This window comes from Rana temporaria, chromosome 9, assembly GCF_905171775.1.
Source record: "Rana temporaria chromosome 9, aRanTem1.1, whole genome shotgun sequence".
NCBI classification, from domain to species: domain Eukaryota; kingdom Metazoa; phylum Chordata; class Amphibia; order Anura; family Ranidae; genus Rana; species Rana temporaria.
In genome coordinates, this window is record NC_053497.1 from 144,168,082 (window position 1) to 144,185,360 (window position 17,279).

General features: G+C 44.9%; 1 protein-coding gene across 2 annotated transcripts in view; it reads left to right on the forward strand.

Moving 5' to 3' along the window:
- ZER1 (zyg-11 related cell cycle regulator) overlaps positions 1–16,371 on the forward strand; it is a 106,516-nt gene extending 90,145 nt beyond the window's left edge. Inside the window, exons 14-16 of one of the 2 annotated variants that reach the window (XM_040324725.1) lie at positions 4,949–5,046; positions 10,457–10,556; positions 15,623–16,371. In XM_040324725.1, coding sequence (XP_040180659.1) covers positions 4,949–5,046; positions 10,457–10,556; positions 15,623–15,680 — 256 coding nt within the window. In that variant the 3' untranslated portion in view covers positions 15,681–16,371. Of the gene's footprint in view, positions 1–4,948; positions 5,047–10,453; positions 10,557–15,622 lie in introns of both variants that reach the window. The other variant, XM_040324724.1, reaches the window with a different exon arrangement.
- The last annotated feature ends 908 nt before the right edge of the window (positions 16,372–17,279 follow it).

The following is a 17,279-nucleotide window of genomic DNA, read 5'->3' on the forward strand; positions in this document are numbered from 1 at the left end:
CGTCTGGATGTGATTGTAAAATTGCTCCAGGAGCATTAGTTGCAAAATGTCCTCTGCGGTGGTGGCCTGGCTGCTGTTAACCCAGTTAGAGGCCGACAGGGACAACTGGCATGCCCATTCCGCGTAAGAGTCTTTCGTGGTTTTGCGTGAGTCCCTGAACTTCTGTCGGTGGGACTCTGGGGTTACTGCATAACGAGCTAGGAGCACTTCTTTAACCCGGGCGTAGCTATGGATATCCTGATCTGGCACGGTCCGGAAAGCATCAGAAGCTTTGCCTGACAGTTTGCCTGACAATATTGCAACCCAGTCTCCTCTAGCTATTCGGTGCAGGTTACATTGTCGCTCAAAGTCTGCCAGGTAGTTATCAATCTCACAGTCCTTTTCATCAAAAGCTTTAAAAGCGCTAAACGGGATCTTCCTTGTGTCTGCTGTGCTGTACTCACTGTTTGGAGGATGTGCGGCTGCTTGTTGGACTGCTGCCAGTTTTAACTGTAGCTCTGCGTCTCTTATTTGTTTATCCTTCTGTAGCTCTGCGTCTCTTATTTGTTTAGCCTTCTGTAGCTCTGCGTCTCTTATTTGTTTAGCCTTCTGTAGTTCTGCGTCCCTTATTTCTTTAGCCTCCTTCGCTAACAGGTCCATCACTCTCAGCACCACATCTGCCGTTGGGTTCGGGCCGAACCACGCTAGCTTCTCTCTCATTAGCTTGTTGGCTGGCGATTCCTCCTCCTGAATCACTGGTGTCTCCATCTCTTGTACTGCTGGCGTTGCTGCAATCCCGTCCTCCTGGTCTATCTCCATTGATTCTGCTATGATGACCCGCTTGGTTTTGTTGCTAGCAATCCTTCCACGAACTTCCAGTAGTTCTTCCAGTGTCTGCTTGGAATCCGGGTGTGAAGGGGAATAGAAGGGAAAAATCCCACTGCTGCCAACCAATTGTGACGGTATCGGTATGATATCCCCGTCAACGTTCCCTTCTTCCCATAACGAAAATCACCCCAATATTCCACGAGGAGGGATATCCCTGGAATCGCCCAGAAAGCCACACATGCCAAGCTTACTGCTAGAACAAGAGACTTTAATGACACAAAAACTCAGCTTATATGTGGTTACAACCTGTTAGGAACGCCCCCCTCACACAGTGGGGTTTCCCATACAGATTATAGGAGACAAGTCCGAGCCGACCATGCAGACACGTTTCTTTAGATAAAGACATCAGTGGAGTTAATTAATACACTGAAGCAATCAGAATAATTAACATACTACTTCTCTAATCATTTAACCTGATGATACAATACACATCTTTTAAGGGTAAACACAGATCTTCTTCACACAACACAATAGATCAATTAACGTTTAGAATAGTGAGGGGACATTAGCACGTCAATAACCTGTCAGAGGAATGAATCACACATGAAATTCCTTTCTACCTCTACCCATATGGCTAGCAGGGAGCAGTAAACTGAGACATATAGGCAAATGTATCACACTCCCCATCTAGTGAATCAATATCTTTAGCCCAGTCCAAGGGAACTATTCATCAACGAACCATAAAGAGAAGAAATGAGACCTCTTTTCTGTAGTAGACGTAAGCTGCTCTATAAGTGGAGCAGTAATCTAACTAAAATTTGTCTGCTTAGCTTGTACTGAGAGGGCATGACGGAGCTAAAGGAACTGAAATACGGTTCCCTCTTTTATTGCAGTAAATGTGTCTGCTTGTTTCTGTGGAACCAATCAATTTGTTTTTAGAGAAGGTAGACAGCCGAAAGTAAGTTTTACAGGGCAAGGTTACTAGTGCCTAGAGCTAGTGTGCATAGTGTAGCCTAAATAAGCCTCTAACCCTTTTGCCGCGTACACACACAACCATTTTTCATTATGAGAAAAATTCAATTTTTTAAATTGGTCCTTAAAAACTTTTCGCCGAAAAAAATGGCCATGAAAAATTTAGAACATGCTCTATTTTTTCTCGTCGTTTTTCACTTTGTCGTTTTTCTCGTCGTGAAAAACGGTCGTGTGTAGGCTTTAACGACGGGAAAAAAAAGTGCATGCTCAGAAGCAAGTTATGACAAGGGAAATATGAGAAGGGAAATTTGCATAATCGGCCCAAAGGGTGGTGCCATTCGAATGGAACTTCCCCTTTTATACGTTGTACGTCACCGCGCTTTGCTCAAACATTTTTTATCAATATCATGTGTATGCAAGGCAGGCTTGAGAGGAATCGCGTTGAGAAAAATGTTGTTTGTTTCCATGACGTGAAAACGGTTGTGTGTACGCGGCATCAAAGTGAATATGTGGCCATTTTCTACACAGTAGTAAATTAGCTTTAAAACATAGCTGCATGCACTGTGGAGCAATGCAAAGTTAAAGTTAACAGCAGAAGCACTAAAATATTTTAGGTAGTTATCTTAGCAACTCAGCGGACTCTCCCAGAGCTCCTGCTGTTGGAGAGGCTCTGCTAAATCACTGCTGGTATGGGGAGCAGGGGAAGATGAGCTGCTCATTCAGTCCTAGGTGGGGGAGCTGAACTGCTTAGTCACTGCTAGGAAGGGAGGCGAGGGTAGATGAGATGCCCAATCACTGCTTGGAGGGTAAACTCAGTTGCTAAGTCACTGCTGGAATCTGGGGAAGATGGGCTGCTGAAAAGCACTTGGAGAACCTTAGTGCTTCAGTTGTGAGTTTTAAGGATGAATTGCTCCAGGTGCCTGCAGTTACAGATGGCTTGTTTTTAAGCTTTTTATACTGCTTGTTACGAATATGTAAATAGTTGATTGTCCATAGCATGGCCGCAGGTTCACTTTAACCTATCTGTCCCTAACACTCAATCTCTAACCCATAAAGTCCTCTTTAGCATCTTTCATAGTTTTAAACTTTATGTATGAGACAATCTGTATTCAAATTTGCAACAGTATATGAACATTCCAAGAATGTATAGCTAAGGAAGCTCTCAGGCTTGTAGGGAGATCAGGAAGATTGATAAACTCTGGATATTCTGACCTCTTTTCTCAGTGATGTCACTGCTTTTTGGCAAATATATGATCTAACACTTTCTGGCTTCCACATGAAATAACTGTATGCTGAACAGTTCATGTTACTAGATCTTCACTCTGAAATCATGCTGTGTACTTGACACTTGCCTTGAACTTTGTAAAGCATCATGCTTGAAGTGCATGCAGCCATATTGGTGCTCTTGCAACAAAACAAAAACAATTGAGTACTGTGCGGTGTATATACCAGTATGAGGTAGATCCACAAAGAAATTACGCCGGCGTATCAGTAGATACGCAGGCGTAATTTCAAAATTCCCGCGTTGTATCTTTGTTTTGAATCCTCAAAACAAGATACGACGGCATCTCAGCTAGATCCGACAGGCGTACGTCTTCGTACGCCGTCTGATCTTGGATGCAATTTTTTGGGGTCCGCTAGGTGGCATTCCCGTCGTAATCCGCGTCGAGTATGCAAATTGGCTATTTCCGACGATCCACAAACGTACGACCGGTCGTCACATTTTTTTACGTTGTTCCATTCGGCTTTTTCCGGCATATAGTTAAAGCTGCTATATGGTGGCGTACTCAATGTTAAGTATGGTCGTCGTTCCCACCTCGCATTTTGAATTTTTTACTTTGTTTGCGTAAGTCGTCCGTGAATGGGGCTGGACGCCATTTACGTTCACGTCGAAAACCATGACGTCCTTCCGACGTCATTTGGAGCAATGCACCCTGGGATATTTTAGGGACGGCGCATGCACAGTTCGTTCGGCGCGGGGACGCGCTTCATTTAAATGAAACGCGCCCCCTACCCGCCGCATTTGAATTTTGCGCCCTTACGCTGTGAGAGATACACTACGGCGCAAATTCTTTCAGGATTGAGACCAATGCAAATGTATGTGGATCTGCCCCTGTGTGTTTTATTTATTTGCACTTTCATTCTAATGCTGAATCCCCCTCCATTCCATAGCCTAAGCCTTTCCTTATCTTTAATTACTTTTGCCATATATCTGTGTGTTTGTGGTGTTCTGTTTTTTTTTTTCCTTTTTCTCCTACTTGTAGGTATGGATATGTTATACATAGTTACATCTGTCCAGCTTGAAGCAATACAACTATATAGTGTGTGTGTGTGTGTGTGTGTGTGTATGTGTATGTGTATATGTATATATAGTGTGTGTAAATGATGCCCCTGGAAGCTGGAGATCACTGAAGTAGACACCGCTACTCCATTGATTCCCACTTGCTTCCGGGTCCTCTGCTGATTGGCTGCTTTTCTGCTTACTGAAAACAGGAGGTTGGCCCCTCAGCACAGGCTTTATTCAAAGAATGCTTTGAGTGAATGCAAAGTGTTCTGTGATTGGACGAGGTGGAGAACTGGGAACAGTGATATCACGCTGTTCACATTGTCCAATCAGAGGACATTTTGCATTCATTCAGAAAATATAAAGCATTCTCAGAATTGCGCCCTTGCCAAGTGGCCAACTTCCTGTGTTCACAAGCAGCAGGGACCCCGAAACAAGTGGTGGATTGGCCAGTTATGGTATATATCAGGGATATGCAATTAGCAGACCTCCAGCTGTTGCAAAACTACAAGTCCCATCATTTCTCTGCCTCTGGGTGTCATGCTTGTGGCTGTCAGTCTTGCTATGCCTCATGGGACTTGTAATTCTGAAACAGGTGGAGGTCCGCTAATTTGATATCCCTGGTTTATACCGTATATAGTTGCGTAGTCCAAGATGCACCAATATATAAAATATCTATACCTGAAATTCAGATTTAACATTCTGTTAAACTTTGTGTACTGCTTGGACCCTAACATAAGCTGATCCACCCTGAGAGCTTGTCCTGAAAATTTGAGTTTAAAAAAAAAAGAACACGTACAGGACTTGTTTTTAAAGCATCATGATGGTGTATTTGGGGCAAAAAAAATAAGTAAATAAAACCTGTGCTCTCTGTATTCCTAACAGGTCATTTGAGCCAATTCTTCGTCTTCTGCCCCAGTGTGTTTCCCCCATCAGCCAACACTGGGCAACGTGGGCTTTGTACAACCTTGTATCTGTATATCGTAAGTAGAACTACTTCTTTTTTCTCTAAGGGATCAGAGACTGGAAATGAAAAGCATTATTTATGGGGATGTGTACCAGCATATAATAGATACAGTGGGGGAAATATTTATTTTATCCCCTGAAGATTTTGTAAGTTTGCCAACAGAGGTGGAAATCTTTTATGATTTGGGGTTGTTTCTCTGATAAAGGGAAAGGCCCACTTTGCCACGTTGAGGGGACAATGGATGGGGCCATGTATTGTAAAATCTTGGATGAGAACTATGCCTCAGCCAGAACACTGAAGATGGGTCGTGGATGGGTCTTCCAGCATGACAATGACCCAAAAAATACCGCCAAGGCAACAAAGGAGTGGCTCAAGAAGAAGCACATTAAGGTCATGGAGTGGCCTAGCCAGTCCCCAGACCTTGATCCTATAGAAAATTTATGGAGGGCGCTGAAACTTTAGGGTTGCCAAGGTAATTATTTTTTCCCTAAATAGCTTCCTTTACCTTAGTGCAGTCCTCCTTCACTTACCTCATCCTTCCATTTTGCTTTTAAATGTCCTTATTTCTTCTGAGAATTCCTCACTTCCTGTTCTTCTGTCTGTAACTACACACCGTAATGCGGGGGAAGGGGGCGAGTAGGAGTGTCAGGACACCCACGAACACACAGCTTCTTTCTCTATCTGCAAAGTAGAGAGCGTCCTGACCCTCCTGCTCGCCTCCTCCCCCTCAAGAGGCTTTCTCCACACCAGGGAGAAAGCCTTGCATTACTGTGTGTAGTTACAGACAGAAGAACAGGAAGTGAGGATTTCTCAGAAGAAATAAGGACATTTTAAAAGCAAAATGGAAGGATGAGGTAAGTAAAGGAGGACTGCACTAAGGTAAAGGAAGCTATTTAGAGAAAAAAAATACCTTTACAACCCCTTTAAGGATTTAGAGAAGATCTGCAAATACGACTGGACCAAAATCCCTTCTGAGATGTGTGCAAGCCTGGTCACCATCTACAAGAAGTGTAGTTACCCCTGTGATTGCCAACAAGGGTTTCTCCACCAAGTACTAAGTCATGTTTCGATTGGGGATCAAATACTTATTTTACTCACTGAACTGCAGCACAATTTATAACATATATATCATGCGTTTTTTCAGGATTTTTTGTTGATTTTTAGTTAAAGTGGACCTTCATATTGCCCATGTAAGCGAAGCAGCAAATAATACTTCCCTTACCTTCAGAAAAACAACAATACAATAAACACAATAATATATGACAAGTGGTACACCATCGGGGTTTGGAGTATCACCCCCAATAAGATAAGAAATTGGGCTCAAAACACAATGGGACGCACAGGTCCGTAATAGTGTCGAAGTCTTCTAACCACGGGTTCCAAATATTGTCAAACTTCTAACCAGAGCTTTCCATTGCTGGATAAAAGGGGATTTAGTCATCCGGAGTGACGATAAACCGTACCCAACATAAGGTGTCGGCCTACGCCGACGACCTTATGTTTTCCCTCACCAACCCCTCCCTTTCCCTCCCAACCCTCCTGATGGAATTTGAACGCTATGGGGCCCTCTCCAATTTGAGAATTAACTACGCCAAATCGGAAGCCATGGGGGTGGGGATTCCGTACATACAACTCGCGCACTTGCAGGCCAGATTTAAACTAAAGTGGACGACAACTGCCCTGAAATACCTGGGCACACACATCCCCCCAAACGCTCTCACGGCTGTATGGGCTTAATTTCTCACCCCTGCTAACGGCAATCCGGGTGCTCCTGAACAAGTGGAACGCGGGACTACACTCTTGGGTAGGCTGCTGTAACATCTTGAAGATGACAATCCTCCCAAAACTCCTATACCTCATGAAAGCACTGCCTATACATATCCCTACATCATATTTTAAACAGGTGCAATCCACATTTACTGAATTTGTATGGGCTAAAAAGAGACCACGGCTGTCAGCTAAACTTCTGGTTCTACCTAAATGTCAGGGGGGCCTTGCACTGCCGGATATCCGGTCCTACCACCAAGCGACTCACATGGGTAGGATTATAGACTGGTGCCGCAACCGGGAGAACAAGCTTTGGGCGCAGATAGAGCAGGACCAGACCGAGATCCCCCTTAACAGAACGCCCTGGTGCTTTTCGTGCCTACCGGCAGACGTTAAACGCCACCCGCTGATTGGCAACACGACGAGAGTCTGCGCCAGACTCATCTCAGATGCCTTTGTCCTCGACCAGCTCACCGTTGTGTCCCATTTTGGGACACCCCCAGTTCATGCCGGGCATACGAGATGTGGCCTTTCGGGGTCTAGTCGGGACGGGACTCCACCAGGCATCCCATTTTAGTTCGGGAGGGCGATGGAATACTATTGCGGAGCTTTCTGATCCCACAGGCCCGTTTCGGTTGGACTTCCTGAGGTCCCACCAACTGAATCATTTCCTCCGCTCTTTGACACCGCCAACTACCAACACCCAACTTCTCACACCACTAGAGGAACTCTGCAACACCTCGGGTACCACGTGACACACGCTCTCCGTGGCCTATAGTCTTATAAATGCGCCACGCACAGACTTCGTGCCCCCGGGTGTGCTTAAGTGGGAAGAGGAGCTGAATCGTCATTTCAGTACGGCTGAACGACAATGCATTCTGAGATTCACGCACAAATCCTCAATTTGCGCCAAGACACAGGAAACTAGTTACAAGCTCCTGTCACAATGGTACAGGACACCAGTACTGCTCCACAAGTTCTTCCCGGCGACGTCTGATCTTTGGTGGTGCTATCGAGCGGACAAGGGGACGATACTACACATTTTTTGGTCCTGCCCTGGTCTGAGCCGCTTCTGGCGGGTGATCCGTGAGGTAGCCCAGAAATTCACGGTTCGCGTTATACCGGATGACCCGGCGTTCTTTCTCCTGCACGTATCTACCGTCCCGGAGAAGGCATACAAAAAATCCGTAATCGGACACCTTTTGGATGCAGCAAAGGCCTGCATCCCATTGCACTGGAAGGCTACGCTCCCGCCGACAGTGTCCCAATGGATCACAAAGGTGGAGGAGATAAAGCGCATGGAGGATCTTATCCTCACAGCACACAACAGGCAGGAAACATTTACTGATGGGTGAAAGTTACCATACCAGTATGATTCCCCCCCACCCCAGATTGTCCCCACAACAGGGAGCGAGTCCACAAAGTAGGGGGACTACCCCTACGTGGTGAGCCTATATGCAAGGTGACCTGCCCCCCAGCCCCCCCCCCCCCTCCCGCCCTCTACCCCTGACCACTCTTTCTTTCTTCCTTTTTTCAGTCCTGCTCTCTTTTTTCTGGAATTTTCTATTCCTCCACACTGGGGCTTTTTCCCTCTCTCCTTTTCTCTTTCTTGATATAAAAAGAAAAAGAAGGGACCCGACACTTATCTACGACTCGACAACTACGCCCCCCTCTTTGGGAAGGAGACACCCTCAGGGAGTCACCACTAGTTTCATCGGGCGACAGAGCCCAGGTGCTCTCCTGGGACACACATGTCACTTTACGTTTGCGCCACACAGTGGCCGCCTACCATGATGCATCATGTAGTGTGTAACGTTCTATTCCGTGTATTGTTGTTATTTAATTATCCTATCACATGTACTGCATGTACTATTGTACCATGTCAGCCCGCGTGGCCTTGTTCCTGTTTATAAATAAAAAAAAAAGGGGGATTTAGTAAATTTCCATTTCAAGTATCAAATGTTTAAAGCAGATCTTCGCTGCATCCACAAACCAAAACCCCTATTGAATTCATTTTTAATATTCAAAGCAAACTCCCCCATCCATCCATGTCTCCATGCTTCAGTTTGTTGAGAAATCTCTTTGAAAAATGCCCCCCTAGCATTTCTGCCCATGGACATCTTGAGTAAAAGGCAAATGATTTCTATAGCATTTACTTCCTGGAATCCATCTGCCCTTAGCTCAAGCATACAAGCAGGAAAGTCTCCTCCCCTCCTGGTGACTCCTGGGGTGTATGACATACTTTGCCTAGGACTGGAGACCATGAAGTACCGTAATTGAAGAAATGAAAAAAAAAATAAATTTTTAAACTAGTAAATATGATATGCTTTCCTATCTATTTACTAATACTAGCAGCATGAGAATTAAACATTATCAGTGTTGATTGGGAGAGTGAAGTTCCTCTTTAAACTGAGAAAATGTACCATTTTAAGAAAAAAATAAGATCATTTTGAAATTGATGGCAGCAACATGTCTCAAAAAAGTTATGCCAGTGCAAAGCTTTGGAATTGGGGTTGTATAGAGGCTTGCTGTTTGAAGCAGGTCAAATGCAGGCCAGAAAGAGGTCAAGTTCCCCTATCTGTTAATTTCTGAATGAACTCTTAAAGCGGAGCTCCACCCAAAAGGGAAAGCTCTGCTGTCACATTTGGCACCTTTGGGGGGGGGGGGGGGCTGGTACCTGGTTTTGACAGGTACCCACTCCCAATTCTGGCTCAGTTCTCCATGGCAAAGTGAGCCGGACATGTGCCCCACCTCCCCTTCCCACTGCATCCGGTCCATTCACAGAGCGTAGCACTGGAACCGGCTGTGAAGCCACACGCCTTCACTGCCGGTTTCCCTTAGCCAAGATGGCAGCACCAGCACCCAAGAGCTGATTCAAGAATCAGCGCGGGTGATTACACCGCTGGATGCCAGGACAGGTGTGTGCCCTAATAGTAAAAGTCAGCAGCTACAGTATTTGTAGCTGCTGACTTCAACTATTAGGGCACATACCTGTCCTTTTTTCTTTTTTTTTTTAAGGGGGGTGGAGCTAAACTGATGCCATTGACACAAGCCCCAACGTTATCGAAAGTCAGGTTCGTGCTAAATAAGGTTGGTCTAAGGGTCCATGCACACTGGGCTTAAAAAGCGCTGCTTTTACAGGAGTTTTGCCTGTAGAAGCAGCTCAATGTTATCCTATGTTGAACTCGATGGACTTTTTTTTTCTTTTAACCAGAGTACCTATGTAACTACTGTATGTATATATGCATATTAGGACGTTTTAGAGGCAGGAAAATATTAAGAGGCAAGGGAAAAAAACATTCTGGTTTAAGTTTCTGAGAATTTTATGGCAGAAAAAAAAAAACGCCTGTACAAAAACACCCTATATGAGAGAGAGAACTTAAACCCAGCGTGCATGGACTGTTATGCATTTAATCAGGGGTCTCCAGCTGTTGTGAAACTACAAGTCCCATGAGGCATTGCAAGGCTGACAGTTACAAGCATGACTCCCACAGGCAGAGGCATGATGGGACTTGAAGTTTTGCAACAGCTGGAGGGCCGTCAGTTTGAGACCCCTTTACTTAATTGTTGGCCCATAATGTAGAATACGTTGGATTTCTGCAAGTTTTTTTTTTTTTGTCCCTCTTTGCTAACAATATTTTTTACTTTTAATTTAGCAGACAAATATTGTCCTCTTCTAATCAAAGAAGGTGGGCTCCCTCTGCTGGTGGATGTGGTCAACATGCCAACTACACGCCAAGAAACCAAGGATATGGCTAGGTAATACACGGCACAGCTTCAGTGTGAATGTGTGATGACCGTTGCAGCAGCTGGTGGTATTGAATCAGTGTGTCTCCTCTTTTTTTTCCAGAACCGGAGGTAATAAGTGGGAACAGTAAATGTTTGTTTAGTTTCTTTACCAAGATGTTAAAGCTGGAGTTTAGATTGCTTATATTGTGCCTTCCCTGATTCCTCCTTCCCCCTCTTCATCAATATGCCAGTAACATTTTTACAGTGTACAAGCTTGGCGGCTGCAGCTTGCCAATCACAGCTGTCAAACCCAGCAGCAGGAATCGGTAGACTCCTGCCACTGAAATTTGCACTGTGGCAGAACGCCTGTGCCAATATACCCTTAGGCCCTTTTCAGTCATATATGCATTTCATTATTGTGCATTTTTCTGCAGTGGTAACACAATGGATTGGCCTCTATGTGGTTAGTTGTGGTGTCATTAATATAAAATGACACCCCAGTGCACAAGTACAATAGGTTTCCAAGAGACTTGCACTGCTGCACAAAACACATTCCTTGCACTGCATAAACAAAAAAAAAGAAAAGAGAGCAGGTTTTTATTCAGTTGTTGAGCATCTGAACGTCGTTCTTGATGAAATGGCTGCCTTAATGCAACACACGTTCACTTTTATGCAGTATTGCACTGCAATGGAACAGCATAGTTTGATATTCACTACATCTCTGCTGCCCATGTGATGTGAGGATTATAAGGACTTAAAGTGGAGGTTGACCCTAAAACAATTATATACCTTTACATACAGCATAATTCGGACATGTACAGTATGCCGGTATTTTTATTTTTTTTTTCGTACATACCGTTTTATTGTTATTTTCCCCCCGGCTTCCGATTCCCACGGGACTGGGCGTTCCTATTCAGAGGTAGATGATTGACGTCTGGTGAAAAACTTCCCAAGGCGCGTCGCCAGTTTTCTGTAAATAGCCGACCTGCGAGTCTGCACTATACGGTGCCTGCGCCCGCCGTGTAGAGCTAACTGCACAGGCGCCATATAGAGACAGATTTGCAGGTCGGCTATTTACGGAAAACTGGTGACGCGCCTTATGTGCCTTGGGAAGTTTTTCACCAGACGTCAATCATTTACCTCTGAATAGGAATGCCCAGTCCCGCGGGAATCAGAACCCGGAAGCCGGGGGGGGGGGGGGGGGGGGAGAAATAACAATAAAACGGTATGTACGGCGAAAAAAAAAATACCTGCATACTGTACATGTCCGAATTATGCTGGATGTAATGTTATATGATTGTTTTAGGGTGAACCTCCACTTTAAGTATGTTCTTTCCACATGTTTTAAGGAACTTCCAGCTTAAACCTGAGCTGCTTTACTTTGTTTGAGATCGTAGCACCCTGGTGCAACACACATGGCTCGCTGGCTTCTTATTTGCACCCTACTGTGTCATGGGATGCATCTGCCAACTGCTGGGCACCGCAGACTGAGAACACAATGCTGAGAACTGCACCTGGGTGCTGGGCACTGAACTCTGTGAGGAGTGACCTCTGCCTGACATATGTAGTCCTGGCCTTGTTGGTGTGAGAGGTGCAGGATCGTGTGATCCGGTAAAGTAAAATCTCACTGCCGCTGCAGCGACCAACACCATTCAGTGGGGAGTTGATAAAAAAAAAATCCTACTAACCATGGAGGAGATCAAAGAAAAGCAAAACAAAAACACTGCGCCAAACCACCATTTGGAGGGGAGAATGCAGCAGGACAGGTGTTGAGGTGCATTACAGCCCATTCATTTTCCAGGAGCTATAGGCTTCCTTGGCCCAGCCATTGTCTGTGTTTCCTCCTCTTCCCTGCAGCAGCCGCTCAGTGACACTGGGGAGCGAGAGCTGCAGGATCACACGATTGGACTGAAGTGGATTGAATATAGTTAACAACACAGATCTTTTTTTATACATGATATGCAGGATAAGTAGGAGGAGGGAGGGAAATTTTATAAGGATTGTTAGTTGGACGTTTCTTCCATTTTAAGGCCTTCAATAGTTTGTTGTTGACAGTTGACCACCACTGTCTTATCAGATGATGTATTTTACCTGTGGCAGGATCTTCTACTTCCTGCCGTATGGGCGTGTGCACTAGAACCTCATAGACATACAGTTATGTGGCCAGGAAACTGATCTGTCTCCTGACATCATAGAAGTCTAGAGGATTGTTCTGTGCATGTGTAGAATGTAGGACCCGGTCCCTGTATTTAGTGACAATGATGCTGATCTCTTTAACCTGCACCAATCTTTGCAGATATTGTCAATTGGCTCCCGACACAGAAATTCTTCTGTTGCTAATCACCTATTTGCACCTCTCTTAGTAGATCATGTGACATGTAGGAGCCACAGTTAGGTTATTAGTGATGGAACACTTGCAAATTGACAATATCTGCAAAGTTTGCTGCAGGTTAGAGGTGATCGGCAGCCGTCACTAATTTCCCGGTCTGCTCTGGAAGTAGTGTAGAGTCTTTGGATGATTCAAACTGGTGCCAATACCTGGCGCATGTGCAGTTCCAGCAGGTAGGTAATATTGTGTCTCTACTAAGCATGCATGGTAACATCAACAGCGGGTGAACCTGTGTTGCAATTAGACATGACCGACTTTATGGCCTCATCAGTACACACCACCAGCCTACACCCAATTTGTGCTGAGGCTTGCATAGGCACTGTGATCTCCAGCCAGACAGACCACACCACCAACCCCACTGCCAGGCCTCTGGTGTTGGCTGAGAGGACTGCATCTGGAGTTACAGGTCCTCGGGGAGCCATCACTCACTACCGCACCTGCAACCACCTTCCTCACCACTACTGCTCCAGCATCTCCCCCTCCATCAACACTGTCCCTGCACCCTCCTCACCAACCTGCCTGAAACCTCCATGAGACTGCACCTCCACACCAATCCCCCACACTCTCCCCACTGCATGTAATCCTTATCCCCACTTCTTTAACCACCCATGTCCCTACTTCACTCGCTACTGTACCAACACCCAGCTCCACTGCAAGGGGGTACCTTGGAGTTCAGCTCTGCTTTCACACTGAAAGCGCCCGGGCGTCGGCGGTAAAACGCTTTACCATAATTTTTTCGCCCGCTAGCGGGGCGCTTTTAACCCCTACTAGCGCCCGAAAAGGGGGTTAAAAGCGCACACAAACACCGCTACAGCAATGGGCATAGGCGCTTTAGGAGCGGTGAGTTCACCGCTCCTAATGCGCTCCAAAAAAGCTGCTGGCAGGATTTTTTCTGACGCCCTGCCAGCGCACTGCTCCAGTGTGAAAGCGCTCGGGCTTTCACACTGGAGTGAATGGAGCCGCTGTTTCGGGGCGCTTTATAGCGCCTGCAAAGCGCCTCAGTGTGAAAGGGGTCTGAGGGAGTGTTATATACCCGATGGCTTTTACACTGGAGCGGTGCGCTAGCAGGATGGTAAAAAAAGTCCTGCTAACAGCATCTTTGAGGCGCTGTAGGAATGGTGAATACACCGCTCCTAAAGCGCCCCTGCCCATTGAAATCAATGGGCAGTGCCACTGAACCGCCGGCAAAGCGCCGCTGCAGTTGCACTCTGTAGGTGGTTTTACCCTTTCCCAAACACTAGCAGGGGTTAAAAGCGCCCCGCTAGCGGCCGAATAGCGCCGCAAAAACGACTGTAAAGCGCCGCTAAAAATAGCTTTACCGCCGATGCCCCCACAGTGTGAAAGGGGCCTAACTCATGTACTGCTGGTTCAGCATTCCACCTCTGACAGACACACTGGTGCTATTCGACCGCTAGTGGGGCGCTTTTAGCCCATGCTAGTGTTCGAAAAAGGGTTAAAACCACTGGCAAAGCACTGCTGCAGCGGCCCTTTGCCTTCGGTTCGGTGGCGCTGCCCACTGATTCCAATGGGCAGGGGTGCTTTAGGAGCGGTGTATTCACCGCTCTTACAACGCTTCAAAGATGCGGCTAGCAGGACTTTTTTTTACAGTCCTGCTAGCGCACCACTCCAGTGTGAAAGCCCTTGGGCTTTCACACTGGAGTGAAAGGAGACGCTTTTTCAGGGCGCTTTGCAGGCGCTATTTTTAGCGCTATAGTGTCTGCAAAGCACCTCAGTGTGAAAGGGGTCTAACAGAGAGCAGTGTAACAGTTCTACAACTCTTTAGTCTGTTGTTGTTATTAAAGAAAATTATGGAAGAGCTATAAATGTAATTTCAAAGCCAAACCTTTTATTATGCATTGGGTAGAGTAGGGAAGGGTTACAACCTCTGTCAGTTTGTTTTTCTCTGTTGCCTGCTGACTTGGGGGGGGGGGGGGGGGGGGAGCGCAGAATACAGCGGAAATATTTTTAAAGCTGTAGACCATTTCACTGGAACAGTGACATTTTAGATTTATCATCTTCAGTCCAAGTGCAATGGTCATTAGATAAGAGAGGATACTTTAGTGGGGACACAGACCACAAAAAAAAAACTTGATGGGGGATTCTAAAGGCTGGACATTTTTTACCTTAACGTATTTTCTCAACATCAAGGTAAAACATGTCCCATTATTTGTAAATCCCCCTTAACCCCTCTGTATAGTTATCTCAGTCCAGTGCTGTGCCCGTCTGCAGCAGCTCTCCTCCCTCTCTTCTCACACAGGCAGCTACAAGAGCCATTGACTCCCGCTGCTGTCAATCAAATCCTGTGAACAGATTGCAGGGGTGGGGCTACATCGCACTGTGTGTCAATAGACACACAAAACCTGGCTCTGGAGCTAGCCCATAGGTGCACCCTCATAGGAAAAGTCGTCCTATGGTGGTGCCCTGAAAAGGGGAGGAGCCAAGAGCTCCTGCAAGGGTCCCCAGAAGAGGAGGTTCGGGGCCAGTCTGCAATACTAATGCACAGAGCAGGCAAGTATAACATGGTTAATATTTTACGGGGGAAATAAGCTTTACAAATGTTTTAATTTCTACTTGGTTGAACTAGATGGACTTGTGCCTTTTTTTAACCAAACAAAGTATGTAACCATCAATTTAGTATATGACAAAACCATGATAGTGTGCAGATTTTTATTTATGCTCCCTTTCTTTCTGAACCTTGTTTTCTCAGGAAAGTGCTTCAGCATTGTGGTAATTATAATGAAGAGAGCATGGACACGTTACTATAAAAGGGAGACGGCAAGCAACGGTCTCCACCCGTACTTCAGACCTCTCTACAGAAAGGCCCGGTGTCCAGCTTTACACCACAGGCAGCCATATGTGGCTTCATTTGCACAGGAAAATATGAATATTGTTATCCCTGATTCATAACTTTTTTTTTCTCTTTTGATTTCACATATATTTGGATGTAATTTCCATGAGAGAATTCAGTAGCAGAAAAGGAAATGGGAAACGTACGGTATATCTGTTCCAGCGATTACCCTTGGATCTCATTACTCTTTGGAACCTGCTAAGCCATTAACATGGCGCTAACAGAACAATATGGTGTCCAAATGTTTGCTTTCCCTTTCTTACTGATGGATACTGCCGGGAATCTTGCAAACAGTTGCGTGGAGAAAGTCAAATATATATGCATATTTAAAGTACATTTTTACTAGTAGTTTGCCCCCCCCAGTGGTTAATGTGGATTTTTTTTTTAATCAGCCTAACGATCGCCAGCTTTGAGAACTGTGGAAGGATATCCATGGGTCGCACAAGTTATCTGATCACACTACAGTGCCCTCTGGTGGCCAAAAACTACTTTGCTACGTCTTTTCAAAAGACTGATCCCCCTAAAAGTGAGGAAATTAAAAAAAGAAAGCGATGATTCCATTAAATTCTCATAAGTTGAGGAAGATTTAAAAAAAAAAAAAAAAAAAATGGTAATGGAAATCACCTATTGGATGGGTCAGCCCAATCATTGAGTTTATTTATTCGGGTGCTAGGTAAAAGGTTTCACTTTTTGTGAGACAAATGTGGAAAATTCCATTTGGTGGTTAAACACAAAGACACCTTAAGATTATATCCACTCTAAGCTTGCTTATGTTTTCAATATTCAACCATGACAAATTACAACTGGAGGCATAAGGCATAATTCTGTAATAATATAGAACCTGGATGAACAAGATGGATTTCAGGATTTCTCACCCACAAAATTATTAGAAGCAAAGTCCATTTTTAGACTGTCACTAGGGTTTTCATATCGTTCATTTTGGGTTGGATGTCGGCTCAAAGCTGATCTTGCATAAGCTTGGAATTAAGATTTGCATTTGTCCTTTTTCTGTGTATTTTTTTATGTCTTGTCCTGTTTGTTTTATAGCTAAGACACCTTTATTATATCATGTATATTAGAAGACTTTAGTTAATTGTTTTCTTTCCTTATATTGTAGTGATTGTAAGAGGAACGCTAACTTTAGTATTATAATTAGCAGAGAAATAAAAAGAAAAAAAATGAACAACCAGACCTTCAAAAAAGAAATCATGGATACTTGAGATGGGATTTAAAGTAGGGATGCATGGATACCGAATATTTTCACGAGTAGATGGCACTTCCCTTTCTATACACACACAGAGGAGCGGTGGGGGAAATTGATTAGGTTTACTGGTGCTGGGATTTAATTTTTATTAGAATTTCTTGATTACAGCAGAGAGGTTTTGATTGGCTGTAGCCAAGTCCTACCTCGTAATGAATTCAGCAGTGGGCAGCCTAAAAGGGATTTCTAGGCAAGTGAAAGGCAGACTAAAGAAATTCAACAAGAATCGTAAAAACTATACCTAAAATTTGGGTG